Source organism: Scheffersomyces xylosifermentans (assembly GCF_036884685.1).
Source record: "Scheffersomyces xylosifermentans strain CBS 12540 chromosome Unknown RJT20scaffold_7, whole genome shotgun sequence".
In the NCBI taxonomy this organism is placed as follows: domain Eukaryota; kingdom Fungi; phylum Ascomycota; class Pichiomycetes; order Serinales; family Debaryomycetaceae; genus Scheffersomyces; species Scheffersomyces xylosifermentans.
Window position 1 is genome coordinate 131,202 of NW_027042945.1, and position 27,268 is coordinate 158,469.

The 27,268-nt window shown below is 39.9% G+C and overlaps 14 protein-coding genes across 14 annotated transcripts; 6 read left to right on the plus strand and 8 right to left on the minus strand. All coding sequences in view use genetic code 12, as the record gives it.

The window, feature by feature from the left end:
* Positions 1-1,050: 1,050 nt before the first annotated feature.
* CYB5 (Cyb5p) lies at positions 1,051-2,221 on the minus strand. Its single transcript, XM_064920732.1, has one exon. It carries the CDS (start codon positions 1,727-1,729, stop codon positions 1,346-1,348), a length of 384 nt encoding a protein of 127 aa, XP_064772265.1. The 5' UTR covers positions 1,730-2,221; the 3' UTR covers positions 1,051-1,345.
* A 330-nt stretch (positions 2,222-2,551) lies between these two features.
* Positions 2,552-3,540, minus strand: NOP15 (rRNA-binding ribosome biosynthesis protein). The gene has a single exon (XM_064917686.1). The coding sequence runs from the start codon at positions 3,518-3,520 to the stop codon at positions 2,714-2,716; it is 807 nt and encodes a 268-aa protein (XP_064772266.1). The 5' UTR covers positions 3,521-3,540; the 3' UTR covers positions 2,552-2,713.
* Positions 3,541-4,576, minus strand: RJT20DRAFT_130213 (nucleotide diphosphatase). Its single transcript, XM_064917687.1, has one exon. It carries the CDS (start codon positions 4,494-4,496, stop codon positions 3,840-3,842), a length of 657 nt encoding a protein of 218 aa, XP_064772267.1. The 5' UTR covers positions 4,497-4,576; the 3' UTR covers positions 3,541-3,839.
* Positions 4,577-5,094: 518 nt separating this feature from the next.
* Positions 5,095-8,562, plus strand: RJT20DRAFT_99144 (phosphatidylinositol-3-/phosphoinositide 5-phosphatase; the record flags this gene model as incomplete). Its single annotated transcript, XM_064921756.1, has 2 exons — positions 5,095-8,322; positions 8,365-8,562. 2 exons carry the CDS (start codon positions 5,095-5,097, stop codon positions 8,560-8,562), a joined length of 3,426 nt encoding a protein of 1,141 aa, XP_064772268.1.
* A 182-nt stretch (positions 8,563-8,744) lies between these two features.
* YAF9 (Yaf9p) lies at positions 8,745-9,602 on the plus strand. The gene has a single exon (XM_064920734.1). It carries the CDS (start codon positions 8,847-8,849, stop codon positions 9,513-9,515), a length of 669 nt encoding a protein of 222 aa, XP_064772269.1. The 5' UTR covers positions 8,745-8,846; the 3' UTR covers positions 9,516-9,602.
* On the minus strand, positions 9,603-10,611 carry RJT20DRAFT_56878 (uncharacterized protein). Its single transcript, XM_064920733.1, has one exon. The coding sequence runs from the start codon at positions 10,485-10,487 to the stop codon at positions 9,690-9,692; it is 798 nt and encodes a 265-aa protein (XP_064772270.1). The 5' UTR covers positions 10,488-10,611; the 3' UTR covers positions 9,603-9,689.
* Positions 10,573-11,483, minus strand: RJT20DRAFT_130216 (protein FMP52-2, mitochondrial). The gene has a single exon (XM_064917688.1). The coding sequence runs from the start codon at positions 11,421-11,423 to the stop codon at positions 10,737-10,739; it is 687 nt and encodes a 228-aa protein (XP_064772271.1). The 5' UTR covers positions 11,424-11,483; the 3' UTR covers positions 10,573-10,736.
* A 1,514-nt stretch (positions 11,484-12,997) lies between these two features.
* Positions 12,998-14,095, minus strand: RJT20DRAFT_56884 (uncharacterized protein). The gene has a single exon (XM_064920735.1). It carries the CDS (start codon positions 13,737-13,739, stop codon positions 13,272-13,274), a length of 468 nt encoding a protein of 155 aa, XP_064772272.1. The 5' UTR covers positions 13,740-14,095; the 3' UTR covers positions 12,998-13,271.
* A 453-nt stretch (positions 14,096-14,548) lies between these two features.
* Positions 14,549-17,606, plus strand: RJT20DRAFT_130218 (uncharacterized protein). Its single transcript, XM_064917689.1, has one exon. The coding sequence runs from the start codon at positions 14,968-14,970 to the stop codon at positions 17,377-17,379; it is 2,412 nt and encodes an 803-aa protein (XP_064772273.1). The 5' UTR covers positions 14,549-14,967; the 3' UTR covers positions 17,380-17,606.
* On the plus strand, positions 17,607-19,533 carry HIS7 (imidazoleglycerol-phosphate synthase). Its single transcript, XM_064917690.1, has one exon. The coding sequence runs from the start codon at positions 17,658-17,660 to the stop codon at positions 19,416-19,418; it is 1,761 nt and encodes a 586-aa protein (XP_064772274.1). The 5' UTR covers positions 17,607-17,657; the 3' UTR covers positions 19,419-19,533.
* A 102-nt stretch (positions 19,534-19,635) lies between these two features.
* Positions 19,636-22,590, plus strand: PLC1 (phosphatidylinositol phospholipase C). The gene has a single exon (XM_064917691.1). The coding sequence runs from the start codon at positions 19,678-19,680 to the stop codon at positions 22,495-22,497; it is 2,820 nt and encodes a 939-aa protein (XP_064772275.1). The 5' UTR covers positions 19,636-19,677; the 3' UTR covers positions 22,498-22,590.
* A 50-nt stretch (positions 22,591-22,640) lies between these two features.
* On the plus strand, positions 22,641-24,008 carry ENP1 (snoRNA-binding rRNA-processing protein; the record flags this gene model as incomplete). The annotated part of the gene is made up of 1 exon (XM_064918968.1): positions 22,641-24,008. One exon carries the CDS (start codon positions 22,641-22,643, stop codon positions 24,006-24,008), a length of 1,368 nt encoding a protein of 455 aa, XP_064772276.1.
* An 85-nt stretch (positions 24,009-24,093) lies between these two features.
* RJT20DRAFT_136552 (uncharacterized protein) lies at positions 24,094-25,851 on the minus strand (the record flags this gene model as incomplete). The annotated part of the gene is made up of 1 exon (XM_064918482.1): positions 24,094-25,851. The coding sequence occupies one exon, from the start codon at positions 25,849-25,851 to the stop codon at positions 24,094-24,096; it is 1,758 nt and encodes a 585-aa protein (XP_064772277.1).
* A 203-nt stretch (positions 25,852-26,054) lies between these two features.
* Positions 26,055-27,236, minus strand: RJT20DRAFT_130224 (CCR4-NOT core subunit). Its single transcript, XM_064917692.1, has one exon. It carries the CDS (start codon positions 27,150-27,152, stop codon positions 26,187-26,189), a length of 966 nt encoding a protein of 321 aa, XP_064772278.1. The 5' UTR covers positions 27,153-27,236; the 3' UTR covers positions 26,055-26,186.
* Between the last annotated feature and the right edge of the window lie 32 nt (positions 27,237-27,268).

A 27,268-nucleotide genomic window follows, 5' to 3' on the forward strand; every position in this document is an offset into this window, starting at 1 on the left:
AACTTCACGAGTGTGGTTATTCGTATGGCAGGACTCATAAGAGCAGTGGGGGAGTTAACAATTACTCCATGCTATTCTTACTAGTCTTTCTTGCACTGACTTTCTTAGTAGCAGACTAGTCAGTGGATTTAGAAATTTCTCGATTCTTCATATAGCTCTTATATATCGATATATTTGATGAGATTGATGAATAAAACACTTCACAGTACGATTTTTAAGCTTAGAAAGTAGAAAAGTTGGCAACATGTTCTATATGTAATGAACATTTGATCTTTATCGTATTTGTGTATCATAGTAACACTGTGAAAAGAAATCCATGAAATGATGGTTTTCGGAGCTTGTGGTTGTTGACTATGCTCTTTCTTCTTGTTCTCATGTCATGCACTTCAATTCTATGACATCCCTAAGTGAAACCATAGTGGATAATTATACACTCTATTCTTAAGTCTAAACTATCAAGCTCAAATCCTTCTGTTCCATCTTGCTCCTTTGTTATGATATAACATAAAGAATTCCCTGTTAGAAAATTATCACATAGAAGTGGGAATAGTATATGAAACATATTGGACATTTTACCTGTTTTTCGCAACCTCTCTGATAGAAACCGAAACATTAAATGTCTATCCCCAAATACACGCCATGCCGCGTCCCTGAAAAGTGGTGGATTTTTGGAACTTACCGTTATTGAAGTTCTGCGATTCACCACAATTTTTTCATATGACAGCATAATCTGTGCCTTGGCTGCAATAGCCAATGGGAACACGATTAATCTAGCTGACATTAAGGCGTGAGAATCATTTGCAATATGGAACAACCATTTTCTTTCCCAAGCTTCCTTGTTTCCCAGTGTATTCTCCTACCACCTAATTCTTTACCTCTATTCTGAGACAAATATATATGATGATTGTCTCACTGGTGGCAGAGGACTCTTCATGCAAACTGTTCCCACGGATTAAGTTTGCTAGTACAAAATTTTATGCGTGCTCGCTGGCGTCTTATCACAAGATGCTGGAGACGCATTTTTTTTTATAGCCGTTGACTGATGTATGAAGGAAACGGCTGGTAGGTTAATAGTGTAACTATAAATATGTATTGAGAGGAGAAAGTAACTAGAATTAACTATATAAAAATTTAGTAGAAGTGTATACGATTGGGGAAACTAAAGAACATTGTATAATTGAGCCCAGGTTTCAGCTGAAAATTGACTCTGGTAATCGTAGCCATGGAACCATAATTAGACGAAGAGAACTACCAGCTCGTTATGCCGAAATCGTAGTATGATCCGCCATTTCCAGTGACTATAACTTAGGAAATAGGATCGGCTTTATTCAAATTCATCAGTTCTCTACTGGTTGTTAACGTAGTAGTAGGCACCAAATGCAAGCAAGAAGATGAGGGCAGCGATGACTGGGAAACCAATACCGCTCTCAGACTCGGAGTTGTAAGCCTTCTTAACTTCCTTGATGACACCACCTTCAACAGTACCAAGCAATAAGCCTTGCAAGATTTCGTGGGCCTCGTCAGAGTGTCCGATGTCATCGAAGGCCTCAGTGGCATCAGTACCAGCGACGTCGAGAATTACTTCTTCACCACCTGGGTGCTCGTCTATGTAGTTGGAGATGTCATAGACTCTACCGTTGTAGACAACCCACAAGTCATCGTGGGTCTTGTGCTCGGCAACTTCTTCGTAGGTGAAAGTTTTCAAAGTTTTAGTAGCTTCAGTGCTCATGTTGTGTGTTAGATGATCTGGTTTGCGTCTGGGTAGGAAGTGATTATGCGATCGGTACGATGGGTATTATACGAGAGAGACTTGCAATTCTCGTTAAGATACCGTGTATGTTTAGAAGATATATGGAACACTTAAGTTTACAACCTCAAAAGAATCGCAGAAGAAAAGTCCAACAAACTGTCTGGAAAAAGAAACAGATATATATCTTTTTGTTAACTATGAGAAACGAGAGTAGCGTGGAAAAAAAAGAACCAAACAAGCTGCGTTTTGTGTTTGTGCACCTAACAAAAAATGGGTGGTTGTTGAAGGGAACACAGTGAAGGAAAGCCATCGACTGATTTTTTGCCAGTTGTTTGAGGAACGTTCAGACAGGGGCAGCCCTCAAACATTATAGAGGAGGTCCCACTTCCCAGAAGCGGGTGACTTCGTGGTATGTAATCCTTCTTGCGGTGTACTTTCAAATGTGAACATGAATTTGGGCCGTCCATGTGATTCTGTCGTTTCGCAGACATCAGACGTGCTATTATCTCGTTTATCACACTCAACAAAATGTCAACCTACATAGAATGCGTAATAATGGAGGTAAAGTCCGCCGTGGTGCATATTGTGTAATTGTCAATGCTGCGGCATGGGTTTATATATGTGCAGTCTGTATAGGTGGGGAAATCAACCCCAAAACTGGAAACTTTTTCACATCCGGTGCTAGATCAGAAAGTAGTATAGTTTTGCAGGTGTTAGATTATAGATAGTAACGCCATTACTAGCAAGAACCAGAGTACAGGCTCCGGATGCAGTTAGAGGGGTGAACTAAATTTTGCAACTCGTATGATGTTCCAGTTTTCTAAATTATCTTCATTTATCTAATATACACGCTTTTAATGCTATACTATATAATGCTAAACCTGACATGTGGAACCCTGACCAAAGTGTGGTCAGAACAAAATTAAGTTTTGATCCTCAATTCAGTCATCCAAATGTCTCGTCTTATATGCTGGTCAAATCGAAGTCGATACCCTTTTCCTTCAACTCAGCCTGCTTCTTCAACTTCTGGTTCTCATATTTCTCAACCAACTTTCCCCATTGCTTCTTACTCTTTGGCTTGTCATTCTTGTGCTTGGAAATCTTGTTCCATGGAATAACCTTGAACTTCTTGTCACTGTCCTTGAACAATTCCTCGTTGGCAGTCTCCACAACTTCAACCTTCAATAAATGGCCAAAAATTAAGTAGTTGTTCATGGCCTCTGCAGCAATCTTGGCTACTTCAAAGTTATCGAACTCAATAAAACCGTAGTGCTTAGACTTACCGGTTTTCTTATTTCTAGATAACTTCAAGTTTATGATATTACCGAACTGCTCGAAATATTTCTTCATTTCAGTCTCATAAAAACCATGTGGGATTCTTCCAATATATATAATACCTCTCTTCTTGGCCTTTTTACTAGACTTGCCCGAGTCACTGGCAATTATGGTCTTGATGACGGAGTGACCGTCCTTTTTAATCTTTTTTATTTCTTTCTCGTCATCTGCCTCCTCTTGTTCCTCTGCCTCGTCATCGCTGGAGAAACCTTGTAATTCTTCATCTTCACTTTCCTCAGATAAATCGGAGACATCCTCTTCATCTTGTTCTATAACTTCACCTTCATCTTCCTCATCGGAGGATTCTGGCAATTGCAAGTCAGCCTCGATATCTTCGACAGATCTTTCTGAATTCTTCTCCACAACATCTTCCTTCTTCTGTTGTTTAGTAACGACAGGCTTAGCGCCGCTCTTCTTAGTATTCGATTTAGCCATCGCTGCTTATATATTGATGTATTCTAACTATCCTATTCTATCTCTTCTTCATCGTGGTTCCAAATTTTTTCAGTCGATGAGGAAGACCTAAAAATTAAAATGATAATATGCAGGTGTTCACTCTCGATAAAAAGTCGCATAAAAGTCGTATATGGTTGAACAGTGAAATCACAAGGACTTCACGACATTATCGATTTTGCAATATATGAAGTCCTTACTCTACAAAATGGATGTGTTTCTTTACTCCAGGATTGCCTTATTATAGCAACCACTATGATAATTGTTGGGTATAGTATCTGAAAGTATTCATTATTGACAGTTAGGAACTGGAGCCAAGAATAACTCGCTGAAGTAATTTGAAGGTTGTCGCCACTGGTAGCCCTACGACATTGAAGTAGTCTCCTTCGATTCCTGCGAATAATAGACACCCCAACTCTTGATACTTGAACCCACCCGCTACATGTAAACCTTCCTCTGAAGCGATGTATGCTTCAACCAAATCTGGAAAACTGGCTTCTTCAAAAGTCAACTTTGTTATTGCCAAATCCTGCTCGATAGTAGGTGGACTGTCTGCCCTTAGCTCTACTACTGTAACTGACGTCATCACCTGTATTTGAGGGTGTGCTTTGTATTTAGCAAACATCTCTCTCTGTCTTTCCTGGGTTCCTGGCTTTTCGAATATTTCGCCATTGCATGAAATGATGGTATCTGATGTGAGTATAATCGAAGGCTCTATTCCTGGGCTGTTGTATTTCTCAATGATCCATTTGGCCTTGCCCAAGGAAGTCTCTGTGACATATTGTTCAATGGTGCGATTCGTCTTGTCCAAGTTCTCCTCGAATTCAGACAGTTTCACGATGACGTTCTCGATTCCTAGGTTTCGCTGCACTATCTCATGCCGTCTGGGGGAAGAGGAGCCTAGAATGAACCGATAATTGCGTAATTTTTCGTAGAGAGGATGCTGAATCGAGCTCATTGCTGATCTATGGTAGTAAGTAAAATATCTATATATATATATATATATGTTTTTTTTTTGTGGAGCAGCTACTAATATTTCGGCCAAGACTCACTTATAATGTCAAAATTAGTGAGAACTGTACTGAGAATTAGGAAGAGTCTCAGTAGAATATGAACAGTAACTACGACATGTACACTCCCAGCACTTTTCTGATATCCATCTTGTTTCTCTCACTCTCACTGTCACACTCTCTCTTTCTCATGCCCTCCTCCCGTACATTCCCTCCTCCCTCTCTCTCTCACTCGCGCTCTACTTCGCCTTTCCCTTTCCATTAACCACACTACCCTCTCACTTCCACACTATCCTTACTGTCTTCTGCCCCTAAATGGCAAAACTGCACAAAACCCTTCTCCCAATCGACTCAATCTGTCATAGCGTGAAGTACAGGTATGAAATGTAGTTTGTATTTTGGCAGCGTGGAAGAAGCTCAGATGAGATTCTGATCTTAGTTGTACTTGTTGTACTTTTAAAGTAGGTACGATTCCGTTAGCTCCATTGATCCACACGTCTGTGTCCTTCCCTATAGAATCAGCACTGCCACGGCATCGTATCGAGAATGAAATTGCTATATAAGGAAAACCCTCGGACGATCGCTCTCTATTCCGACACCCATTCCCTCTTGCTTAGGCAGCAGAAGAAGTCATCCAAGGTATCGGTGGAAATCGCCACAAACAATCAGGTAACCCGGGAAAATGGGTATCGGGCGTTGATTAAAAGAGAGGTTTTTGGATGCTTGGGCCTCATCCACGTTGACCACCAGGTATTCGTTTCTATCATCACCGGAGCTGCACTCAATATTGCTAATCCTCTCAACTATGAGACCGTCGATAAGATCTTCGCTGTGGACTTCATATCACTTGCTAGCGACGAATGGGATTTCGTAAACTTTGATACCAATGGAGTTCCAGTTCCTGTCGCAGGTGCCGAAGAAGATTCCGTGGACTACCCAAGAGCACCACACCCTTGTCATGATTTGAAAAAGCTCTTGTCCAATGGTTCATTCTACTTCTCCAATGACTTTGATCTCACATCTTTACTCCAGAACAGAGGTATATCAAACACCAAATTGTTCGAGGGTGCAGGCGTTTCTAAGCCAAGAAGACCTGCAGTGGAACACTACCGCAGAGAATACATGTGGAATTCATTTCTTATGGAAGAATTGATCCAGTTCAAGTCAAATTTAGATCCCTACGCTCAAGAAGCTGTTGACGATAACCGCTTCCTAACTACGGTAATCAGAGGCTTTGCGAAGACCATCCCATTGAACTCATCACAAGACTCTCTCACTATAATTTCTAAACAGTCGTGGAGGAGAGCTGGTACCAGATTTAACGTAAGAGGAATAGATGACGACGGACATGTCGCCAACTTCGTAGAGACGGAGTTTATATACTTCCATCCGTCTCAATCCTCCATCTTTTCGTTCACTCAAATAAGAGGATCGGTGCCTACATTTTGGGAACAAGACTCATCATTAATGAACCCAAAAATTACACTTACAAGATCCCTTGAAGCCACGCAACCTATTTTCAATAAACACTTCAAAGAAATTTGTGAGAATTACGGTGTCTGCCACATTGTTAATTTACTTTCGATGACTAAACCAGCTGAAGTCGCCGTTTCCAATAGATATAAGGAATTGTACAAGCACGCCGAACGTAAGGAAGAGATCTCCTATACTGAATTCGATTTCCATCTGGAGACTAAACCGCTGAGTGGTGGCTTTGCTGGAGCTACGAAGATCTTACCATTACTCCATAGTTCTCAAGAACAATTTGGATGGTTCGTTTATGACATAGAGCAGGAAGAAGTTGTCACTAGACAAGATGGTATATTCAGAACAAATTGTTTAGATTGTCTTGATAGAACAAATTTGATTCAGCAGGTATTATGTCAAAACGTATTAGATCATATCCTAAAGAACCAAAGTGCTAGCTACGGAAACAGCTATCGTGATAGATACGCCATGGAAGATATTATTGTCAGGCATAATTCATTGTGGGCAGATAATGGAGATGCTATTTCTCAAATATATACTGGGACCAATGCCCTTAAATCATCTTTCTCCAGATCAGGAAAGATGAATATTGCAGGAGCTCTCTCAGACGTCACTAAATCTGTTTCACGTATGTATCAGAATACATTCGTGGACGGTAAAAAACAATACACGATGGACCTCTTGTTAGGAAAAGAGGCAAGATCTAGGTACGTCAAAATTTTCGATCCTATAAATGACTACGTTAATGAGCAATTGAAGAACCAATCGAATGTATTTACAACTTGGAATGACATTACAGTTTTTGTTGGAACGTACAATCTTAACGCTTTAGAACCAGATTCCGACCAGATAGATCTCACTAGCTGGCTTTTCCCGCCAGAAAACATGGAAAGTGAATTTCCTGATATTTTTGCTATTGGTCTCCAAGAGTTAATTGAATTAAATGCTGGGTCCATTCTCAATGCAGATGGATCGAAGCCCTTAAAATGGGCCAAGGTATTGAATGAACAGTTGAACTCCCAGAAGGAGCAGTATCTTCTTTTAAGAACTGAATCAATTGCATCTATGTCATTATTTTTATTTGTCAAGAAATCTCAGGTTCATAATGTTACGCAAGTTGCTGGTTCTTCTAAGAAAACAGGATTAGGAGGAATAACTGCCAACAAGGGAGCTTGTGCCGTTCGATTTGAGTTTGGGTCTACTTCTTTTGCAATGATCACGTCACATTTGGCAGCTGGTACGACGGCGGTGGTTGAAAGATTCAATGATTATTCTACTATCATGCAAGGTTTGACATTCACAAGAGGATATACAATTAAAGACCACGATCATGTCCTTTGGTTTGGTGACTTGAACTATAGAATTGCACTTCCAAATGAACACTGCAGATCTCTCATTGAAAGCGGAGCCTTTGATGAGTTACTCGCTCTTGATCAATTAAACGATGAAATCACACAGAAGGGTGCTTTCCATGGATTTAAGGAAGGCGCTATAAAATTCTATCCCACCTACAAGTTTGACAAGGGCACATCAGAGTACGATAGCTCGGAAAAGCAGAGGGTTCCTTCGTGGACAGACAGAATTCTTCATATGACTGCCAAAGATAAACAGAACTTAAAATTGCTTAATTACAATTCGGTGATGGACATTGTTCTAAGCGATCACAAGCCTGTTTACGCGACATACAATAGTAAGGTTGAGTTTATTGATAAAGACAAGAAAATGAAAATGGCAAAAAGTTTGTATGATGGTTACAAGACAGAGCACCCTATCAGCAGTGACAATTTGTTGGATCTAAGTGCAACGACTTCTGTTTCATCGAGAGAAACTGAGCTGACAAATGGAACTGACTTCACTTCAGATACATTGTCTGATATGCATTTGCTTGACATTAAAAAAGATCACTCACCACCATCTGTCTCCCCTCGTAAACCTGTGAATAATGGGTTAAGAAGAGTCCCCCCGCCACCTTCCAGTAGAAGACTGGTGACTACAGATATGACTACTGGAAAGGCTACATTACCTAGAAAGTTACCGCCTAACCCATATAGTAATGACACTACAAACTCGTTAACTGCACCTCCGCCTCCGCCTCCAGCTCGCAAAATCAATAGTGGAAGTTTAGCCATACCGACACCCGCAGTTGTGAATCCTCCTATTGGATTTTCTTCTGCTCCTCTTATTCCAAGTAGATCTAACTCGGCCACTCCTAATAGGGCTATGTCTCCAACGATGTCTCCAGGAAAAGTTTTGCCTCCGGCCAAGACAATGTCTCCTCAGCTTTCGGTGCCATTAAGTACTCCTAAACAAGCGCCTTCTCATGTTAAGCCGATGGTTCCTTCGAAGCCGACTACTTTGACTGCTACAAAGATCAAGCATGAAGATGCAAAATCGGAGTCCGATTTAACACATGACGATAAGCCGAAGGCTTCTGCTCCCTCACCTCCACCTAGAAGAGTAGGAGCTTCTGTCACTCCTGATTTACCTAAAAGTATATCTGATTGGAAGCCTTTGGTTCCAAAGTAACGAAACTACGGTACGAAACATTAAAAATGCACTCTACAATTTATAGATATTTATAAATAAGTCTTCTTTGGACTTCTCCAATATAGACTTAATTTACACCTAGTCCTTCTCTGCATAATACAATAATGAATATTAATCAGCCTGCCATTAGGATCAAAAGAATGCAAAAATGTTGATAGCATGTTGGGGTCGTGCGGTTCTCAATTTTCCAGTATATGAATTGTTTAACTTGATTAGAGAAATCTAAATTACCAAAACTTTTTTAGTATCGTGGTACAATAACTATGAGTTCAAGCGCTAAGAGAATAAAGTTTATATCCATATCCGTGCCGGTGCTATATGGTAACGATGCTATTCGTTTGACACCAGAAAAGAGGAAAGCCACAACCCCTACAGACCATACTCACGAATGGACAGTTTTCTTCAGACCAGTATTGAATAACATAGACTTGACGCCTTTAATCAAGAAAGTTACATTTAAATTGCATGAAACGTATGAAAATCCGGTGCGATCTATTGAAAAACCTCCCTATCAAGTCACAGAAACAGGATGGGGTGAATTCGAGATCATCATCAAGATCCATTTTCACTCGGGTGCAGAACTTGGCATTAACGAGAAGAACTTTCAGATATTTCATGGCTTGAGGTTACATCCTTTCAATCCTCAACATCCTACTAAGGAAAGTGGAGAAGTTCATTCCGTATTATACGATGAATTAGTTTTCCAGGAGCCCACAGAAAGGGTTTTCGAGATTTTGACCAGAAAGCCTTCAAACTTATTGCCCTACAAGTTATCGAATCCAGACAAGAGAGACCAGGAGTACATCCGAACAGACGAAATTGATGAGTTGGCTAGATTGGATGTCTACATAAACAAAGTCAGTGAGGAGATTGAGAACCAGCGCAATCAATACAAGGACCTTGAACAAGAGAAATTGGCATTGCTTCAATAATATTGACGCGTGAGGTGAGATGATCCCAGGTATACGTATAAGTTATGAGTAAGTCATTTATTGTCCAGAATATGTATAATCATAAGTCGTTAAAAAAGGATTCTCTTTTCTGGAGAGAACCGCTGTATTTTAGTCGTTAGTTTCTAAAGTGTAATAGTATCATTAAAGGGGGCTTCATCTAGCCGATTTTGTAAAATATTGAATGTATTCGTCAAGGAAACCCAGTAGATTCTCTAATTCGATGCCAAAGTTTAAATGGGTGGAAATTCCTGAATGGCTCTTCTTTGAATTCATCGTACGCTGGAATCTGTTATTCTTGTTGGTCACCAATGGAATTTTGCACCGTACTAGGTCGTTGCCGTCTATGACAACCAAATAGTCGAGTGGGTACAAGCCTCCTCCCAATGGATCACGCATCTCAAAGTAGTTTGTGAGTTCAGAACATTGTTCATTGGTAGCTACTTTTCTTACTTCATTGTCTCCGCTTTTTTTACCACACGAGTGTAAGCCGTATGATACAAGAATAACTGCGATTTCGCCAGCTCCAACGGCAGGGATTTGCAGTTGTATGCTATCTATGTGTTCCTTGCCTTGTGCTCCGAGGAAAAATATATATTTGGTAGGATTTGCACCTACGGAGTCCACCATCATGGAATCAGAGAATTTTGCATCTTGCCATACGCGTGACAGCTGTGGCTCTTGCTGCAGAAGCATTATATCAAAGAAGATCTGGTTGATTCTATCCGAAACCTTGACGGCATTAGTGACGGGTATGAGAGTTGATGGAGGAGCCGCTCTGGCTTGGTAAGACCTCAACTTCGAGCTTTTAGCGGAAATTAGATGTGTTTGGCTATTTGTCCGCTTCACGAACGTCCTGATCGAATGGGGAAGCTGGTTCGCAACAAAGACATCTCTATTTGGGGCTCTGGTTATGCCGAAGTCGCGAAGAGGGCTATCATACTCTCGATTCATGCTAAAAATTATATTCAATGTGTTCTATACTAGTAAGTTGGAAAATCCAAACTGTCGGCTTTAATACAACTACTGAAAAATTATAGCATACTTGGATATTCGTATAGATATATATATATATGTGAACAATCGACTGGGCCTATGTCACGGTTTATATGCAAGAAAGATTTTCATGACCAGAGGGGTAATGCAGGCATATTGAGGAGAAGCAGTTTTCTGCGCAGAGTTGTAGCGTGAGATATTTACGACCTATAATCTCAGAGCCAACTGGGTGATTTCTTTAGCACCGACGATCTTTACAATGGGCTCACCTGAGTTTTGAGGCAATGGCTCCAGGGCAAGGTTGACTGCAATCTGGCCAATTTCCTCTCCGTAAGCAGGAAATGTGAGATTGGATAAGACATTTCCGTGAGTGTACTTCAAGACATTGATCAAGAAGTGCTCTAAATATGACCTAGAAGAGTCTCTTTTACCAAGTAACATTCCAGGTCTGAGAATAATGGTTCTGGGAAACTTCAAAGCAATTATATCATCCTCTAACTGACCTTTGGTTCTGATGTATGAAAATCTGGAATTGGCATTCGAAAAAGCAGCTGTAACGAAGACAAAGGTCTCAACACCGGCGGCTTTTGCCGCTTTTGCAGCATCATAAACCACACCGTAATCAAGTCTGTAATAATTCTCTTGGGAGCCAGCTGCTCCTCTGGTAGTGCCAAATCCTGAGTAGAAAGTTTTGCAACCTTTCAGTTCACTTGCAATTATCTCTGGCCATTTATCAAGGTCTGACTCTAAGATGGCATTCAACTTCGCATTTGGGGCGTCTGGTAAACGGCGGCTAATTGTAGTTATTCTATCGTAGAGATGGGACTTTTCGGCGAATTTTAGCATCTGAAGACCACACAAGCCTGTAGCACCAAGAACAAAAGCACCTGCCATATTCACAACTATAATTGAGTATAAACGGTTGTTGAGATAGAGTTGACAGTTGCTGTGGATGGAAAAAGTAACCTTTATTTATACAAATTGCAACTTAACTTACATAATAATTGTGTTATCACTGGTATTCGGGGTTGCAAAAGCGGATGTTATACTTTGCTTCCGAAATGGCTATATGTAGGTTTTCTCTCTCTTAGGTTTTCTTCAAGATTGCAAAATTTCTATACTCGGTAATAATAACATCCGAAAGGTGAAGATATCCGCTTTCCTTCTACACTTAGTAACATATCAAATTATTTCCATTATGGCTACCTCGGGAACGCGATCAAACTTTGAGAAAATTCATCAAAGAGGTAATGCACTGGTTACTGTTAAATGGCAGGGCGGCTCGTGACATAGATTTAGAACTTCCTATTATCAAAACTTGCAAAAATGATTCCATGATCTAATGAGTATCCTTCCTTAGTAATACTAGATATTCATTCACTATGTTTAAAGAACTTAATACTATTAGATGATTTTTGCGTAAAATCTGCAAAGTTTCCTAAAAAGATTATAATTCGATTTTAGCGTAGGAGCTTACTTGCGACAGGAAAGAAATGCTCTATTTTACTAGTTTTCAGTTTTGGATTTTGGTATGCCATGAGATTAGCAGCTACAGAATTCCTAAATTGTAGCATTGTATAAGTACTGGAAATCCAATCAAAAGTTCGAGATTAGTATCACTTTTTAAAAAGGAAGAAAAGAGTGCTAGAGTAATCAAGACTATATATACCGAAAATGCCAAGTCCTCTAGACCTGCCCTTGAATGCTGTTTATGAATCAGAAGCGGATTATACTTATAGTCCTCCAAACGATTATACTACTGGCTCCTCTAGTATTCTGGATACCAGTCACTATACTCCAAAAATTTTGTCAGAAGGAAAATTCCTACTATTAAAAGATTTCAAACCCCAGGCAGACGGAAAAACTACAAATATCTATGTTACACTCCCCGAATATATCTTTACAGAAGAAGACGGGACTCCTGCAACCTTCTTTACGGATAATTTTGTATTTCACACATCGAAAAGTCAACTACTTGATACAGCAAATTCAGAGAACCAAGAAACTGTCGAAACTTCACCGGAATGCAGCACTGATACGCAAGAACAAGAAGACAATGGAACTGATTGTGTTATACAGACCACTGCTGTTGACTCAGAAAGCGAGCTGGACATCAGTAGTATCGGTTCTCAGGCCGAATCATTAGATTTTGAAGAAATCTTCGGTGTTATCACAGAGAATGAACTCATCTAAGCAATATATATCTATGTACTTTGTCTTTCATCTTTGTTCTAAACCCCACTTCTCACTATAAGCTAATTCCATAGAGATTCTATGACGAGGGTTCTGTCATAGTATGTTCGATCTAGATAACAATTGCTGCAACGAACGTCGCATACTATGTGCAAACCGGGCTTCTGTGCTGAGTCGTTGCTGCGGAGAGTCTCTGTTCAAGATGCTGCGGCTGAACTACAGAATAAGTCATCTCTAACATGAAGAAAGCCATGATTGCAGCCGTTTGAAAGCAGCAACATCATATGATATGTTATAACATGGATGCAGTTGAAAAGAATTATCCATAAATCATGACTTGGCTTGCTTTTCACTGAAAGAGCTTTCCAATTACAATTGAACATATTGTGAAACATGAGGCGTGGCTCATTACATAGTAGCTTAAGGAAGATGTTAAGTAGAATTTAGTATATTAACTTGTAATATTTAGTAAAGAAAATTTAAAACGTACCTCTAAAGTTTCCGTAGCAACAACGCTAAAGTAATTTAAAGGAGTTGTAACCTGCTCATCTAAAATTTGGTGTGGGCAGGAGGAGGACCCTCCGGTCTAGCATAATCAGGTGGTGGTGGGCCATCAGGTCTAGCACTTCCTGAGCCTTGGTGAAATCCTCCATATCCTGGGTCAGCCTCAGCGTTGTAAGATTGGGGGAATTGAGGAGGAACATAAGCTTGTCCGCCCCCTTGTTGCAGTTGATCACCGTAGTAATAGCCACCAGTCTGCGCAGTAGGTGGTGGACCTTGTGGTGGACCTTGTGGTGGACCTGTTTGTGGGTAGAATTGTTCCTGAGTGGAGTTCACAATAGGTCTTCTAGATCTTGCACGTCTGAGGAACATGAATAGGATTACAAGGATAAATGGAATTATAAGAATCAACCAAAGAAGCCATCTATGTCTAGTCCAACTATTATTTCTGTTGTTAGTATAGTAGATTATTCTCTTAGCAAGCTTGCCAGAGCCTTCAATTTCAGGAATGAACATTGGTTTTGATAATTAGCGATTGGTAGGGAACCTAAACTTCGAGTGCCTGTAGGAAAAGAACGGTATAAATGAAATGGTGTTTCGTCTTAAAAAGTACACCACTTGAAATGGTTGAAATTCTTGGAACAATGGTTATTTGCAGGTGAGGTAACGTAACAAGATGACGCTATGGAGTAGAAAAGCCTTCATTTGGATTATTTCCGGGGAAATCACAGAGAGACGAGGGGTGTCACCTCGGAAATGTACCTCAATTCACTCGTGTCACATGACTTGAGCCGCAGCTCGGACATTGATATCACTTGGGACTTACAAAGTCTGCATCGGTACATTTAGTGGCTGTTCTCAGTTCGTCAATAGGGATAGCTGATAGTAAACTAGTAGATCTCTGCGTAAAGATTTAGAGGCCTGGCAATGGCAATAAATCATGCCATTGCTTGGCTACAATCATCAACAAATCGGCAAGAGCCAGCTGCAGATTTCACTGCATGAGTAATTCTTCAGTAACCCGTACCGGTGTCCGCTAACAACCTAAATAATATCTATCTTTTTCAACCCACATAATAACCGGTTATGTCAACATTCCCCTATCTGCCATCAATTCTTGTGATAAGAACTTTCTCTTACTAAGGCAATAAAAGATCTATCACACGTTGTACCTCCAACCTAAACCGTGGAATTCAAATTCTTAGTCTAGCATTTGTCCGATAGTAATCCTACCGCCCAGTTGGCTGTGTAGACTCCACTGCATGCAATTTGCACCTTGGTACATTTACTGCCGCTCTAGAAATTTTTTATGGAATTTGGCTCCACACACTTATCAAATAATTTAGATTACACCTATTGTTTGTAGCAGCAGCAGCAGCAGCAGCAGCAGTTGATAGTCTTTTTTTTTGTTATCTCTATTGTTATCTCTCAAGAGGAACTTCATCTGCTGTCTGACTTAACAATATATATCGTATAGTCTGCTCTGGTAGAAGACCGCACAGAGCACACTTAAGTACCCACCGATCCGTGCCATTCCTTGTAGGGCTTAGCAGCTTGAGCTCTTTTGGTGATCACAATTAAACATTGCTTTCATATATAGACTCAGAGTTTGACAGTGGATATCCAAGTTCAAGATCAAATAACTTCTGTTGATGTTTTCTATTGATTACGTCTCATATACCCCTTACACGTTGAAGAATACATACATTCACTACACTTAGGTCTTTGTTATTAATCATCCACGATGTCATTCTTCGTTGTTCCAGCAGTGTCATACCAGACTCAGCAGAAGATCAACAAGCACAAGCAGGACAAGTCCAAACACAAAAAGAAGAAACATTCTCATCGCCACCATCTGCATCAGGATAATTCTCCAGACGATTCTTCCATTATATCCTCTGCCACGTCTGTTCACAGCCTGACCCTCCCAAGACATAGTGAAGACCCACTTCCATCTATTGAAGGTGTTGAAGAGTCTGCGGAAACAGCGGAAATCCCAGTGATTGGTCAAGTCGCAGAATGTCCAAATCCTTCTTTAATTGCAGAGCGGTTTACGACAGCACTAGGAGGTGGTTCTCCAACACAGAAGTCTCCTGGCTCCGGTAGTTCCACACCTCCTCATCCGAAGATTGGAGAGGACAATGAGTCTCTCTTCTCAAATAGAAACTCTGCCTCATACTCGGATTTAGCTATTGCTGCAACTACTGGTGAGCGCTTGCGAAACAACTCTACACTTTCTGCAACATCTATCAACTCCGGATCATCAAACGTTAAATATCGAAGGAATTCTTCACTTTCATCAGCACATTCGAACCCAAAAGCCTCAGCTGCCCAAGCACCAAGTCTGAAGCCCACTAGTGGTTCACGTCTAAGAAAGCTCTCCAGTCCCTTTATAGGAGACCCGAAAACACTTCCAAAGGAGGCCAAGACACCACAATCTCCCATTTTCAAGACATCCCCAATGCAACTGCCAAAAACGCAGCTCACTTCCAATCCCCTTGCAAGAGCAGACGGACTGCTGATGATCTCACCATTCAGGCCTGTACTTGTTTTAGCAGAACTAAACACCATGGAGTCCATGAAGAAGGCCCTATTCACTCCCGCCTTTCAGGTATTCCGCTATAATAACTTCTTAGAGATACTAAGCGATCATCATAATAATGACCCAGTCAACTTTGCTAATGTAAGAAATCATTCCTTGCTCAAGTTCATTGGCCGCCATAAGAAATCTAGTTCGCTTCGAAGAAAGTACGACTCCCTAGAGCATTATGACACGAGGGCATATGAAGCTATATTGGCTTACGAACTTCTAAATGTGAGGCGATTCGTTAGGAAATTGATTCATGATGAGCTGGTTCATAACCACCACCCTATTATCAATACAGAGGAGCTTGTGCAAGTCAACTTTTCAAACTATGTCAGATACTTGATTAACCTTCCTCAAGGCGTTAATCAAGCCAACTTGTCTGAAGATGAACGAACGCACTATAAATACAAAGATCTTTTTGCCAAATTAGCTGATGCATTCTATCAATTGAAAAAAGATGAATCTGGAGATATAGGGAATGAAGAATTGACCAAGGTCAACCTTCTCTTGCACGCAATTACAAAAGTGTCATATGAATTCATTCTCCTAGAGAAATACAATATTCACATCCTCTGCAAACTTAACAGTAACTCCATTGTCACAAGTGCTTCTCAAGTTGAGTTATTCAACAGATACCAGGACTCTATATCTAAAGATAACCCTGAGTCTGTTAAGGTGTTATTCTACAATACCTTCTATAGCGTACAGTATTCTTGGTTTTGGGCTCTTACGATGCCCTTTGTCAGAGTCTTTGAGACTAATATCTACGCAGAGAACCCCAAAATTATTAACGACTTTGACTTATACAAAGAAATTGAATCCAGAACCAGGAAGCAGTCATTCGCTGAATCAGACAAGGATATGTTTGATAATTATTTCAAGAAGTTAGGAATTGACGATTTTAAGCAGTTCAAATCATATTCTCCGAAGAAGCTCATTAAAATTACAAAGTCTATTGATAACGAGTCTCCAAGATATGCCAACGTCAAACGCCATGAAGTTCCAGATCCAGCAGCGACTTACAGCCACAAGCCACAAAACTTCGAATATTTATCTGACAGTATTTCGACCGTCGAGTCCAATACTTTTGACCTCATCCAGTCGCGTGATTTAACGATGCAAATAACTACGACAAACTACAAAATAATTCTCCGTGAATTCCATAGATTACTTAAGGTTGGTGGCATTCTCGAACTTCCTATTATCCAATTTGGTAGTGATTCTCTCGATAATTTCTTCGCTAAGGAAAGAGATATTACCACCCAATGGGACTTCCTAGATATAGACTTAACGAAGTATTTGAAAACAATCCCCAATTTCACCGAAGTTTTATTGGCTGAATTGAGTAGTATATTTGGCAAAGGGAATGTAAAATTCACCATTGTATTGTTGAACTCAGCTAACGAAGTCAACAATTTTCTCATAAAACGACTTGGAATCCAAGTGTATGAGATTTTTGGCAGAGTAGATGATTATTGTGAGAAGTTCAACTTCAATGACGATACCGTCAAGTCCGTTATCGACAATAGTATTCACTATTATATTAATATTAGAGCCCAAAAGGTCTAGGTTAGCCTTCCTACAAACATCTTATCTCTATAAGTACATTCTGCATTCTTGCTGGTCAATGAATATATTCTAAGACTTTCTTCTTCAAGTACAGTTACATAAGTTGTTCAAATAGTTTCAATTCTTCTTATAACAGATCACGTGCGCAATTTGCAATCTCCAGAATTAAATTAGCAGCCTGAGTCATATTCAGAGAAATGAAAAATCGCTTAGAGGATATAAAGCAGACAGTCCCCCATTTACCGTATTTCGTCGAGAAGACGATAAAGCAGGAAGAGATGACCAAATCTGTATATATAATTGACGTCGAGAGTGGGAATTTACAGTCCCTCTCCAATGCTATAAAGCGTATAGGAGACTACGAAATAAAATTTATCCAGAACGCAGATGACTTCGAGAAGTACGATAAGGACATCGAAAAACTCTTGTTTCCAGGTGTGGGTAACTATGGTCACTTCGTCAAGCAGATCCACGCCAGAAAGTTGACAGAACCCATTAATGCCTATATTAAAAGTGGGAGATCCTTGATGGGCATTTGTGTCGGTCTTCAGGCCTTTTTTCAAACCTCTGAAGAAAGTCCTGAGTACGAAGGCTTGGGCTACTTGAAAATAGGATTAGCTAAATTTAACAAAAATGATCCAGCATTTGTGGCAAAGTCTATAAAAAAATCTGTTCCTCACATTGGTTGGAATAGTGTTACTAGTATCAAGGTTGGTGTAGAGACACTTATCAAGAGCAAATCGTTGTACAGCATTAACACGACTAATAAATACTATTTCGTTCACTCATATGCTGCCATTTTAAATAGTGAGAATGAGAAAACAATCGAAGCTGCGTCTGCAGAAGGCTGGGATTTTGCCTTCTCTAGATATGGATCGGAGAAGTTCATAGCTGCTCTCAGCTATAAGAACTTTTTTGCAACTCAGTTCCACCCTGAAAAGTCTGGTATTGCTGGTTTGAAGGTCATTAAGAGCTTCTTAGAGGGCACAAAATTTGCGGACGTCCATTCTGGGGATGTTCAAACGACGGAGGGCATTGAAGAGACGTTAAGTGGCCTTACTAGAAGAATCATAGCTTGTTTAGATGTCAGAACCAATGACGATGGCGATTTAGTGGTTACAAAGGGTGACCAATACAATGTTCGTGAATCTGATTCCAGTGATAATAAGGTGAGAAATTTAGGTAAGCCAGTAGAATTGGCCACTAGATACTACAACCAAGGTGCTGATGAGGTGACATTCTTGAATATCACTTCTTTCCGTAACTCACCTTTAAAGGATTTACCTATGTTGCAAGTTTTGAGTAAGGCAGCTGAGACCATTTTTGTGCCATTAACTGTGGGAGGAGGAATCAAAGATTTATCTGATCCCGTGACTGGGGAGTTAGTCCCAGCTGTTAAGGTTGCCGATTTATACTTTAGATCTGGTGCTGACAAGGTTAGTATAGGAACAGATGCAGTTTTGATTGCCGAACAATATTATGCTCAAAACAAGCAGAAGACAGGACAGACTTCTATTGAGACTATCTCTGCCACTTTTGGCAATCAAGCCGTAGTTATCTCAGTCGATCCAAAGCGGAAATACGTTTCTTCGCCTGAAGATACTACAATGCAAACGATCAAGATCCAAGATCCTTCAAGATACGGACCTAACAAGGAGCAATACTGTTACTATCAAGTCACATCCCAGGGTGGTAGAAAAGTCCACGAATTGGGAGCTCTTGAATTATGTACTGCCTGCGAGGACTTGGGTGCTGGTGAGATCTTATTGAATTCGATTGATCACGACGGTTCCAATAAGGGTTATAACCTAGAATTATTGACCCAGATTAAACAGAATGTGTCCATTCCTGTGATAGCTAGCTCAGGCGCAGGTAACCCACTGCACTTCCAAGAAGTGTTTGAGTTGGAATGTGGAATAGATGCTGCTCTTGGCGCAGGCTTATTTCACAGAGGCGAATTCGAAGTCAATGACGTCAAGAGATTTTTGCAGACGGAGGCCAAGATGGACGTTAGATTAGACGACAAGGTAGAATTATAAATAGACTAATCAATTAACAATACACAAACACGAAATACACAACTTTTCATTTAAGGCTGTAATAATCACTCCATCAAAGCGAGGCTGATCAGAGCCTTGAGGTGTTGCCATTTTTAGGTGCAAAAACATGTACAGGATCAAGATACAGAATATGTTATACTGCAGGAGATGAATTTAAACTGGAGTTAAATTGGTTACTAATATAAAACACTTTCATCTGGTAACCAACCAGAGAAATTGGAATTGCTGGCATTCTACAATGAGCCGGCAGGAAGTATCTGGGACCGTGGTTGGCGATGCCACCCTCGGTTTGGTAATTAGCTCTAGTCCCACAGATCTCAACTTCTCTCATGGGGAAGTTCCTTCATCGGTCCAGAGATCAAGCTCGTCACCTATTCTGTCAGACTTGCCATCATTATTCAGCAACTTAAGAACCAATGACATCAAGGACGCGAGTAGTTCAGAAAGTTCTGCTAAGAACATATTCAAGAAATTCTTGCATCGAAGCAAGTCTGATGATGAGTTGCCTGAGTCATCTGGTAGATCAAGTATCTTCGGTCGAAGACTATCAGGATCCAAAGTTAATAGTCACGTTGATTCAAATGATGATCTTTATGAAAATTTTAATAATGTAGAGTTGAATCCAGTGCTATCGAGGAGCATTGGTCAAATAAAGATTCCCTCCATTTTCCTTCAAGAAGGCTTACCCTTGCTCAAAGTGTCCCATAAATCGAAGAAGAGGATATTGTTCAAAATCAATCCTACAAACTTCAAGTTTACATGGAAGAACGCTTACGTATCAACTACTATGTCTGCTTCTAATACACTTCTGAGATTGGTCATTCCAAATACTATTCATACCCTGAAGGCCAAATTCTATGAGTTCTCTCTAGACAACATCAAGACCATTGCCTTTCAGAAAGACGCCAGCAATTACAGAGAGGAGCTCCATATTTCTAAAGAATCAGAAGATCAGTGGGTAACTATCATTTACTTTAATGAGAAAAAGGGTAAGATGAAGTCTCTTCATCTCATCGCAGATTCGGAGCATGACTTTAAGAGATTGAGCTCAGCCATAAAAAACTTGAAGAACTTGCGTGAACAGTTAGCAAAGGAACTATTTATCGAACTTGGCGATATAGATGATTCTCAGAGGGATATCATTGTAGGAAAGTCCCTTGAAGGGAGTGATCGAAGTGTCCGAGAGTTCTTATCTTTTGAGGATATTTTGAAGTATTCCCGGAGATTGAACATTAACATCAACAGAACTTTTTTGCGGTCAATCTTCGAGGAAGTTAGGAAAGTAAATGAATCGAATGATATTGTGTACGAGAATGGACTAAATTTTGACCAATTCAAATTATTTGTATCAACGTTGAAAAGAAGGAATGATATTATCGAAATATGGAATAAAAACTTTGGAGAAGATCAAAAGATGACCTTCGAAATGTTTAGGGATTTTATCAGTACTGTTCAGAAAGAGGAAATAGAAGTAAGCCTTTTGCAAAGGATATTTAAAAAATTCTGCATCGACACAATGGATTATTGGATCCCAGAGAATTTCAATAACTTTCTTTTGTCGAAGTACAGTTCTCCATTAAATCTCATTTCCTACGATAGCGACTACTTGAGTCATCCGTTAAATGAATACTACATTTCTTCCTCTCACAATACTTATTTAGTTGGACGACAAGTTGCTGGAGACTCTTCTGTTGAGGGGTACATCAAGGCACTACAAAGAGGATGTCGCTGTGTCGAGGTTGACGTGTGGGACGGAGGTAGTATTGATTCAGACGACTCCAATGATTCTCCTCCTAAAGAGGGAGAGCCTATCGTTAAGCATGGCCGCACCTTTACCACCGCTATTTCGTTTTCGAATGTAATGAACACGATTAGGAAATACGCATTCTTTACGACTCCCTTTCCCTTAGTCATCAGCCTCGAAGTCAATTGCTCCATAGCCAGTCAATTGAAGATGGTACCAATTTTAAAGAATATCTTTGGCGAAGCATTGGTAACCACTCCGATCAAAGACAACGCTACACTTCCAAGCCCAATGGAGTTAAAACATCGTATTCTTTTGAAAGTGAAGAAAACAAGTCCATTTTACAATTTGATAGCATTAGATGGCAGCTACACTACTAGTACTACTTCTACTACTACTAACTCGTTTAGTGAGGATAATGCTGTCGGTCGGCTGGCATCATTCAGCGTGAGAAGAAAAAATAAGGCAACAAAGATAAGTGATGAATTAAGTGATCTCGGTGTGTACTTTCAAGGGCTCAAATTCAGAAACTTTTCCTTGCCTGAGTCAAAGTCTTACAATCATTGCTTTTCCTTGAGTGAGAAGTCCATTAATTCCATGTTAAAGGACGAAACTAAAAGGATAGCAATAGATAAGCACAATAGAAAATATCTCATGAGGGTATATCCATCGAAAATCCGGGTGAAGTCTTCCAATTTCTTACCACTTAATTACTGGGATCATGGAGTTCAGATGGTCGCAACTAACTGGCAAACTTACGACTTGGGCCAGCAGATTAATGAGGCAATGTTTGAGGGAGTGGATAGAAATGGGTATGTTTTAAAGCCAAGCTCTTTGCGAAAACCACTAATAAAATCGCTTAGAAAGCCCCTGCTACCAGTGCTGGAAACTCATCGGGTGAAGTTCAATATTCTGGTCATTAGTGCTCATCAGCTTCCTAAATCAAAGGGAGAGGAAAAGGCTATCAATCCCTTTGTAACTTTCGAGATAATTGGCGCTTCCACAGTAGAATGGTCTGATATACGAATGTCTTCTGGAAAAACTTCAATAGTAACTGAGAACGGATTCAATCCATGTTGGAATGAGGAATTCAGTGGAGTCATTACTGCTAGCAATGATTTGGTTTTTGTAAAATTTACTATCCTCGCTTCAGCTTCCTCTATAGAGGAGAGCGAGGTGACCCCCATAGGGCTACTTGTTGCTAAATTGAGTTATCTCAAACAAGGTTATAGGTATCTACCAATCAACGACCTTCTTGGGGAAGAATTGGTATATTCTTCATTATTCGTAAAAATTGACTATCTGGAATTATAGACAGGCATCACGTGTGCGGGCTCATAACGTTTTTTTCAATTTTTTTGGTTTCATAATTTTTTATTTGTAAATCAATATGGGTTTAGGAATCATCTTTTATAGAGATAGGGCTTAATATATTTATACTGGGTTACTGGGTTAAGATGGGTAAAATAACTGTAAGTGATACTAAGGGAAAACAGCGTCATAATCCTTTGCACAAAGATATTTCCACTCAGGGAGGTAACTTGCGAGCTACTCCAAGGTCATCGCAGGCATCGCTGAGAAAGAATAATGATGAGGAAGAAGAGTATTTGGATGCTTCTACTTCGAGAAAAATCTTACAATTAGCAAAGGAACAACAGGATGAATTGAAAGAGGAGGAAGAGGAGGATTATGTGAACCAAAGAGGACCATCTTTTGCTGAAGCATTTAGGGCACAAGACGTTGAAGAAGATGTAAGTGACGAGGAGGAGGAAGAAGAATATTCTGAATTCGAAGAGGAGGAAATATACGAGGAGGAAGAGATCGAGATCGATGAGAAGGATGCAGAACTCTTTAATAAATATTTCCATAGTAACGGTCCAGCAGAGGGTGAATCATTTAACTTAGCTGACAAGATTTTGGCAAAGATTCAAGAGAAAGAAGTCTTGACACAACAATCATCGAAACCAGCTGATGCCGTCTTGTTACCTCCAAAAGTTATTGCCGCTTATGAAAAGATAGGAAAGATATTGTCTACATACACACATGGTAAGATTCCTAAATTATTCAAGGTTCTCCCTAGTTTGCGTAATTGGGAAGATGTTTTATTCGTCACGAATCCTGAGCAATGGACCCCACACGCTGTTTACGAGGCCACCAAGCTATTTGTCTCTAATTTGCAAGCTAGGGAAGCTCAGAAGTTTGTTCAAATGGTCCTTTTAGACAGATTTAGAGCTTCTATTGAGGATACCGAGGATCACTCCTTAAACTATCACATTTATAGAGCATTGAAGAAGTCTTTATATAAGCCTGCAGCCTTTTTCAAGGGTTTTCTTCTTCCTCTCGTGGATTCCTATTGTTCCGTGAGAGAGGCTACCATTGCAGCCTCCGTTTTATCAAAGGTTTCAGTTCCCGTTTTGCATTCATCAGTCGCATTGACTCAATTATTACAAAGAGATTTCAAGCCATCTACAACAGTTTTCATTAGAGTATTGATTGAAAAGAAATATGCCTTGCCGTATCAGACCATAGATGAATTGGTATTCTATTTCATGAGATTTAGAAATGCTGCTCAAGCTGAATCAATGGAGTTAGAATCTGACGAGAAAGGACCACAGTTGCCGGTTGTTTGGCACAAGGCTTTCTTAGCTTTTGCTCAAAGATATAAAAACGATATCACCGATGATCAAAGGGACTTTTTATTAGAAACAGTTAGACAGAGATTTCATCATGCTATTGGGCCTGAGATTCGTAGGGAGTTATTAGCTGGTAAGCCAAGACTCAGTGCTAAAGCTTCAGAATCAGCTATGATGCAAGATGCATTCTAAATAGACCTTTTTCTATTTCTTCATGTATTTTAGCTAAATTAATGCATTGTATTAAATAAATTGAAAATAGTCCTCTAATAAGTAGCTAAACATGACTTTCTACGTTTGTTCTTTTCCTTGCATCATCGCATAACTTATCAAAGTCTGCGAATAACGAGAAATAACTCTGAACAGATCCGATTATTGTTAATGCAACACAACTACCAATCCATAACCCATCCAAGCTTCCACTCCACTTAGAGTAAAATGTAATGTAGATGGATAATGGCAATCCCACAACATAATATGAAAATAAGTTCACGATTCCGCCAATCTTAGTTTGACCTTGTCCTCTTAAACATCCAGCAGAATTAGCGTTCACTGCATCTGAAATCTGCATAAGTGCAATTAGCCACATAACTTTCTTGACTGTCAGAATAACCTCTTCATCATCCGTGAATGCCTTCGCAATTTGAGTTTGGAAACTGTATAACGCAATAAAATTTATAGTGGAAACCACAAGACCAAAACTCAAGGCAACCTGAGTACTCTTTTTCGCAGAATGGCCCAAGCCAGCACCCAAGAAATTTGCAATACGTGTGGAAGAGGCTATGCCTATAGCAAATGGAATTTGGTACGTCAACGATGCCATTGTAGTTCCGATAGATTGAGCCGCAAGTGCCACTGTTCCTAAATATGAAGCCATGAGAGTCAAGATTTCAAATGCGAGGAACTCGGCCTCAAGCATCACAAGACCTGGAATGGCCAATTGAGCTAACTTACCCCATGCACTGAAGGCTTCGGGGATATTCAATCCACCCCAACACTTCAAAGGATGTATCCCTGTGGGAGTATCTTCTGCTTTGATGAAATATATGGTAGCGACATAGAGCCCAATTGCCATTAACCAGTAATTTATAGCAACTGCAATAGGAGCTCCAAGGTAGCCAATGCTTTTTACTAAGAAAATATTCATGAACAAATTAGAGGGAGCTGCGACCAACAAAACATAGGTGGAGATATGGTATATACCCTGTGCTTGTAAAAATCTCTTGCCACACTCAAAGGCAATATATGCGGGGATACCAGGAGCAATATACTGTAAGTATACTGCAGCAAACTTGGCAGTTTCCTTGTCTGGTACTATTAAGCAGATTAATTTGTAGCCAAAGAAAATCCATATAATCAAAACTGGAAACATCACAACAAAGATCAAGGCAGTACATTTTTGCAAGTAGGTGCCGACCAATGAATATTTTTTTGCTCCGAAAGCTTGTGGGCACAAAGTGTCTAAAGCAGTAGCAATACCCTGAATAGTGGCATAACCTGTAATGTTAGCAGTCATGGATCCCATAGAAACAGCTGCTAACTCAGTTGCTCCTAAATGTCCAACGCTGAAGACGGAGACAGTCGAAAGGGAATTCTGGAGAAGGAAAGTAAGCACTAGTGGAATAGAAGATTTTATAAGTGCCTTGAGCTCTATTAAAGATGTAGTATTAGAGATCTTATTGCTAGCTATTGCCTCCTCGAAAGCATCGATAACGTCCTCATCATCTCCATAGATTGGAATATGATTGTCTTTTAAAAGTTCCCTTTCTTCATCTAAAAGTTCTCTAATCACCTCCGATTTACGACGCAAGCTGCTTTTGTTACCGGGAACTAATAAAGGTTGGATTTCGCTTGCCCGGCTTGGCGACAAGAAGTCATCCGTCTCATGTATGCCCACAGTATCATCATCTTCAAGGGTTGTCTGAATAAAATCAGAGGGAATATATAAACCTCCCTTGCCCACAGAGCCGTAGACAATAGATGCCCTTCTCTGGGTATTTGAATGAGTGAACTGGTGTGATCTTTCGTGAGACATTACTGCTTCATTGATTTTGAAGAATTCTCTAAAAAGACAGTGAAAATTATTCCACTTTATAGTAGCAAATCTAAAATTCCGGCCTATCTTCAAAGGGCCGGAAAAAATGCGCAGCTCATCCCATTTAGGGACAGGACTTGCGCTACTGTGGCCATTATCTAAAAAGTTCACTACATTTACGATAAAGAAATCATTTACGATAAATACCGATACGATAATATATAATTTACTATTCTATACATATAATATACAAATTGTCAAAGTGACAGGATCAGTTCTCATACAATACGTATCTCGCAACCACTATTATGAATGGCATGATAAAGAGCATTCACTTATTGCTGTTCATTGATGTTAGACAATAGCTGGGCCAAACATCTCTTCGTAGCTACATCATCCTGTAATATCACAGAAAAGGTACCATCTCTTAATGGCTCAGGCAAGATGGTTGCTAATGCTTTTCTGGCTTCCAAGTTGTCGGATAATCTCATGTAGCATCTGATGACGTGCTTCAATAACCTTCCAGAGCTATTAGAAGTTTGCTGAGGTGCTTGGGAATTAGTAGTTGTGCTGAGTTGGTCTATCATTTTCGATAATACCGAAGCAACCGTGTGGAACCTCTCATAAGTCGTACAAATATAAGACAAGCCTTGATCATCAAGCAAAATCTTCTGTAAAATAAAAATAGCGACAGTTTTGGATAACTCTGACGAGATTTCCATGATATTCAAGCACAACGGAACAATTTCAGTAGTCAATAAAAAGTTGATCACTTCTGGGGTGTCATTTTTGACCAAAGCTCCAATAACACCCAAACTAGTTAAACGTAAATACTCAAAAGATCTTTGTCTTGCATTCGTAGACAAAAATGGGTAGAGATAAAGTGGCAAATTTGCGCTCAAGAATAATCCCCTGGTTTGAACGTTTGATGCAACACACTGTAATAGAGCTAAAGCATTGCAAACTCTGTTGGAGATAGATGCTGTTAACACTGGTGGGTTTAAATATGGATATACTGAAATTATTTCCTCCAACAATACTGTCATTACACCAAATGAGTTCCATAATACAAGTGCTAGATCATCATACTGTTCTCTCTTCTTCCCTAATTCCAATAATGCACGTTCTCTATTCGTACCAGATACCAACTCCGATATCCATTGGTAGATCTGAGGGTCATTCAATGCCTTGTTTCCAGACGTAGAACTTTCTTCTTGCATATTCAGATTTACTTGTTGGACGTATTGTACTTGTACCTGTACCTGACCATGTGCCTGATTTGCTAAGTTGGATGTGTACATTGGAACCTTGCCACTAGAGATGCTTTGGTCTGTTGCCTTGATTGACCAATATCCTACACTTTCAATCTTGCTCGATCAATGTCGTGTTTGTGTATTTATATGCAGGGGATTTTTGG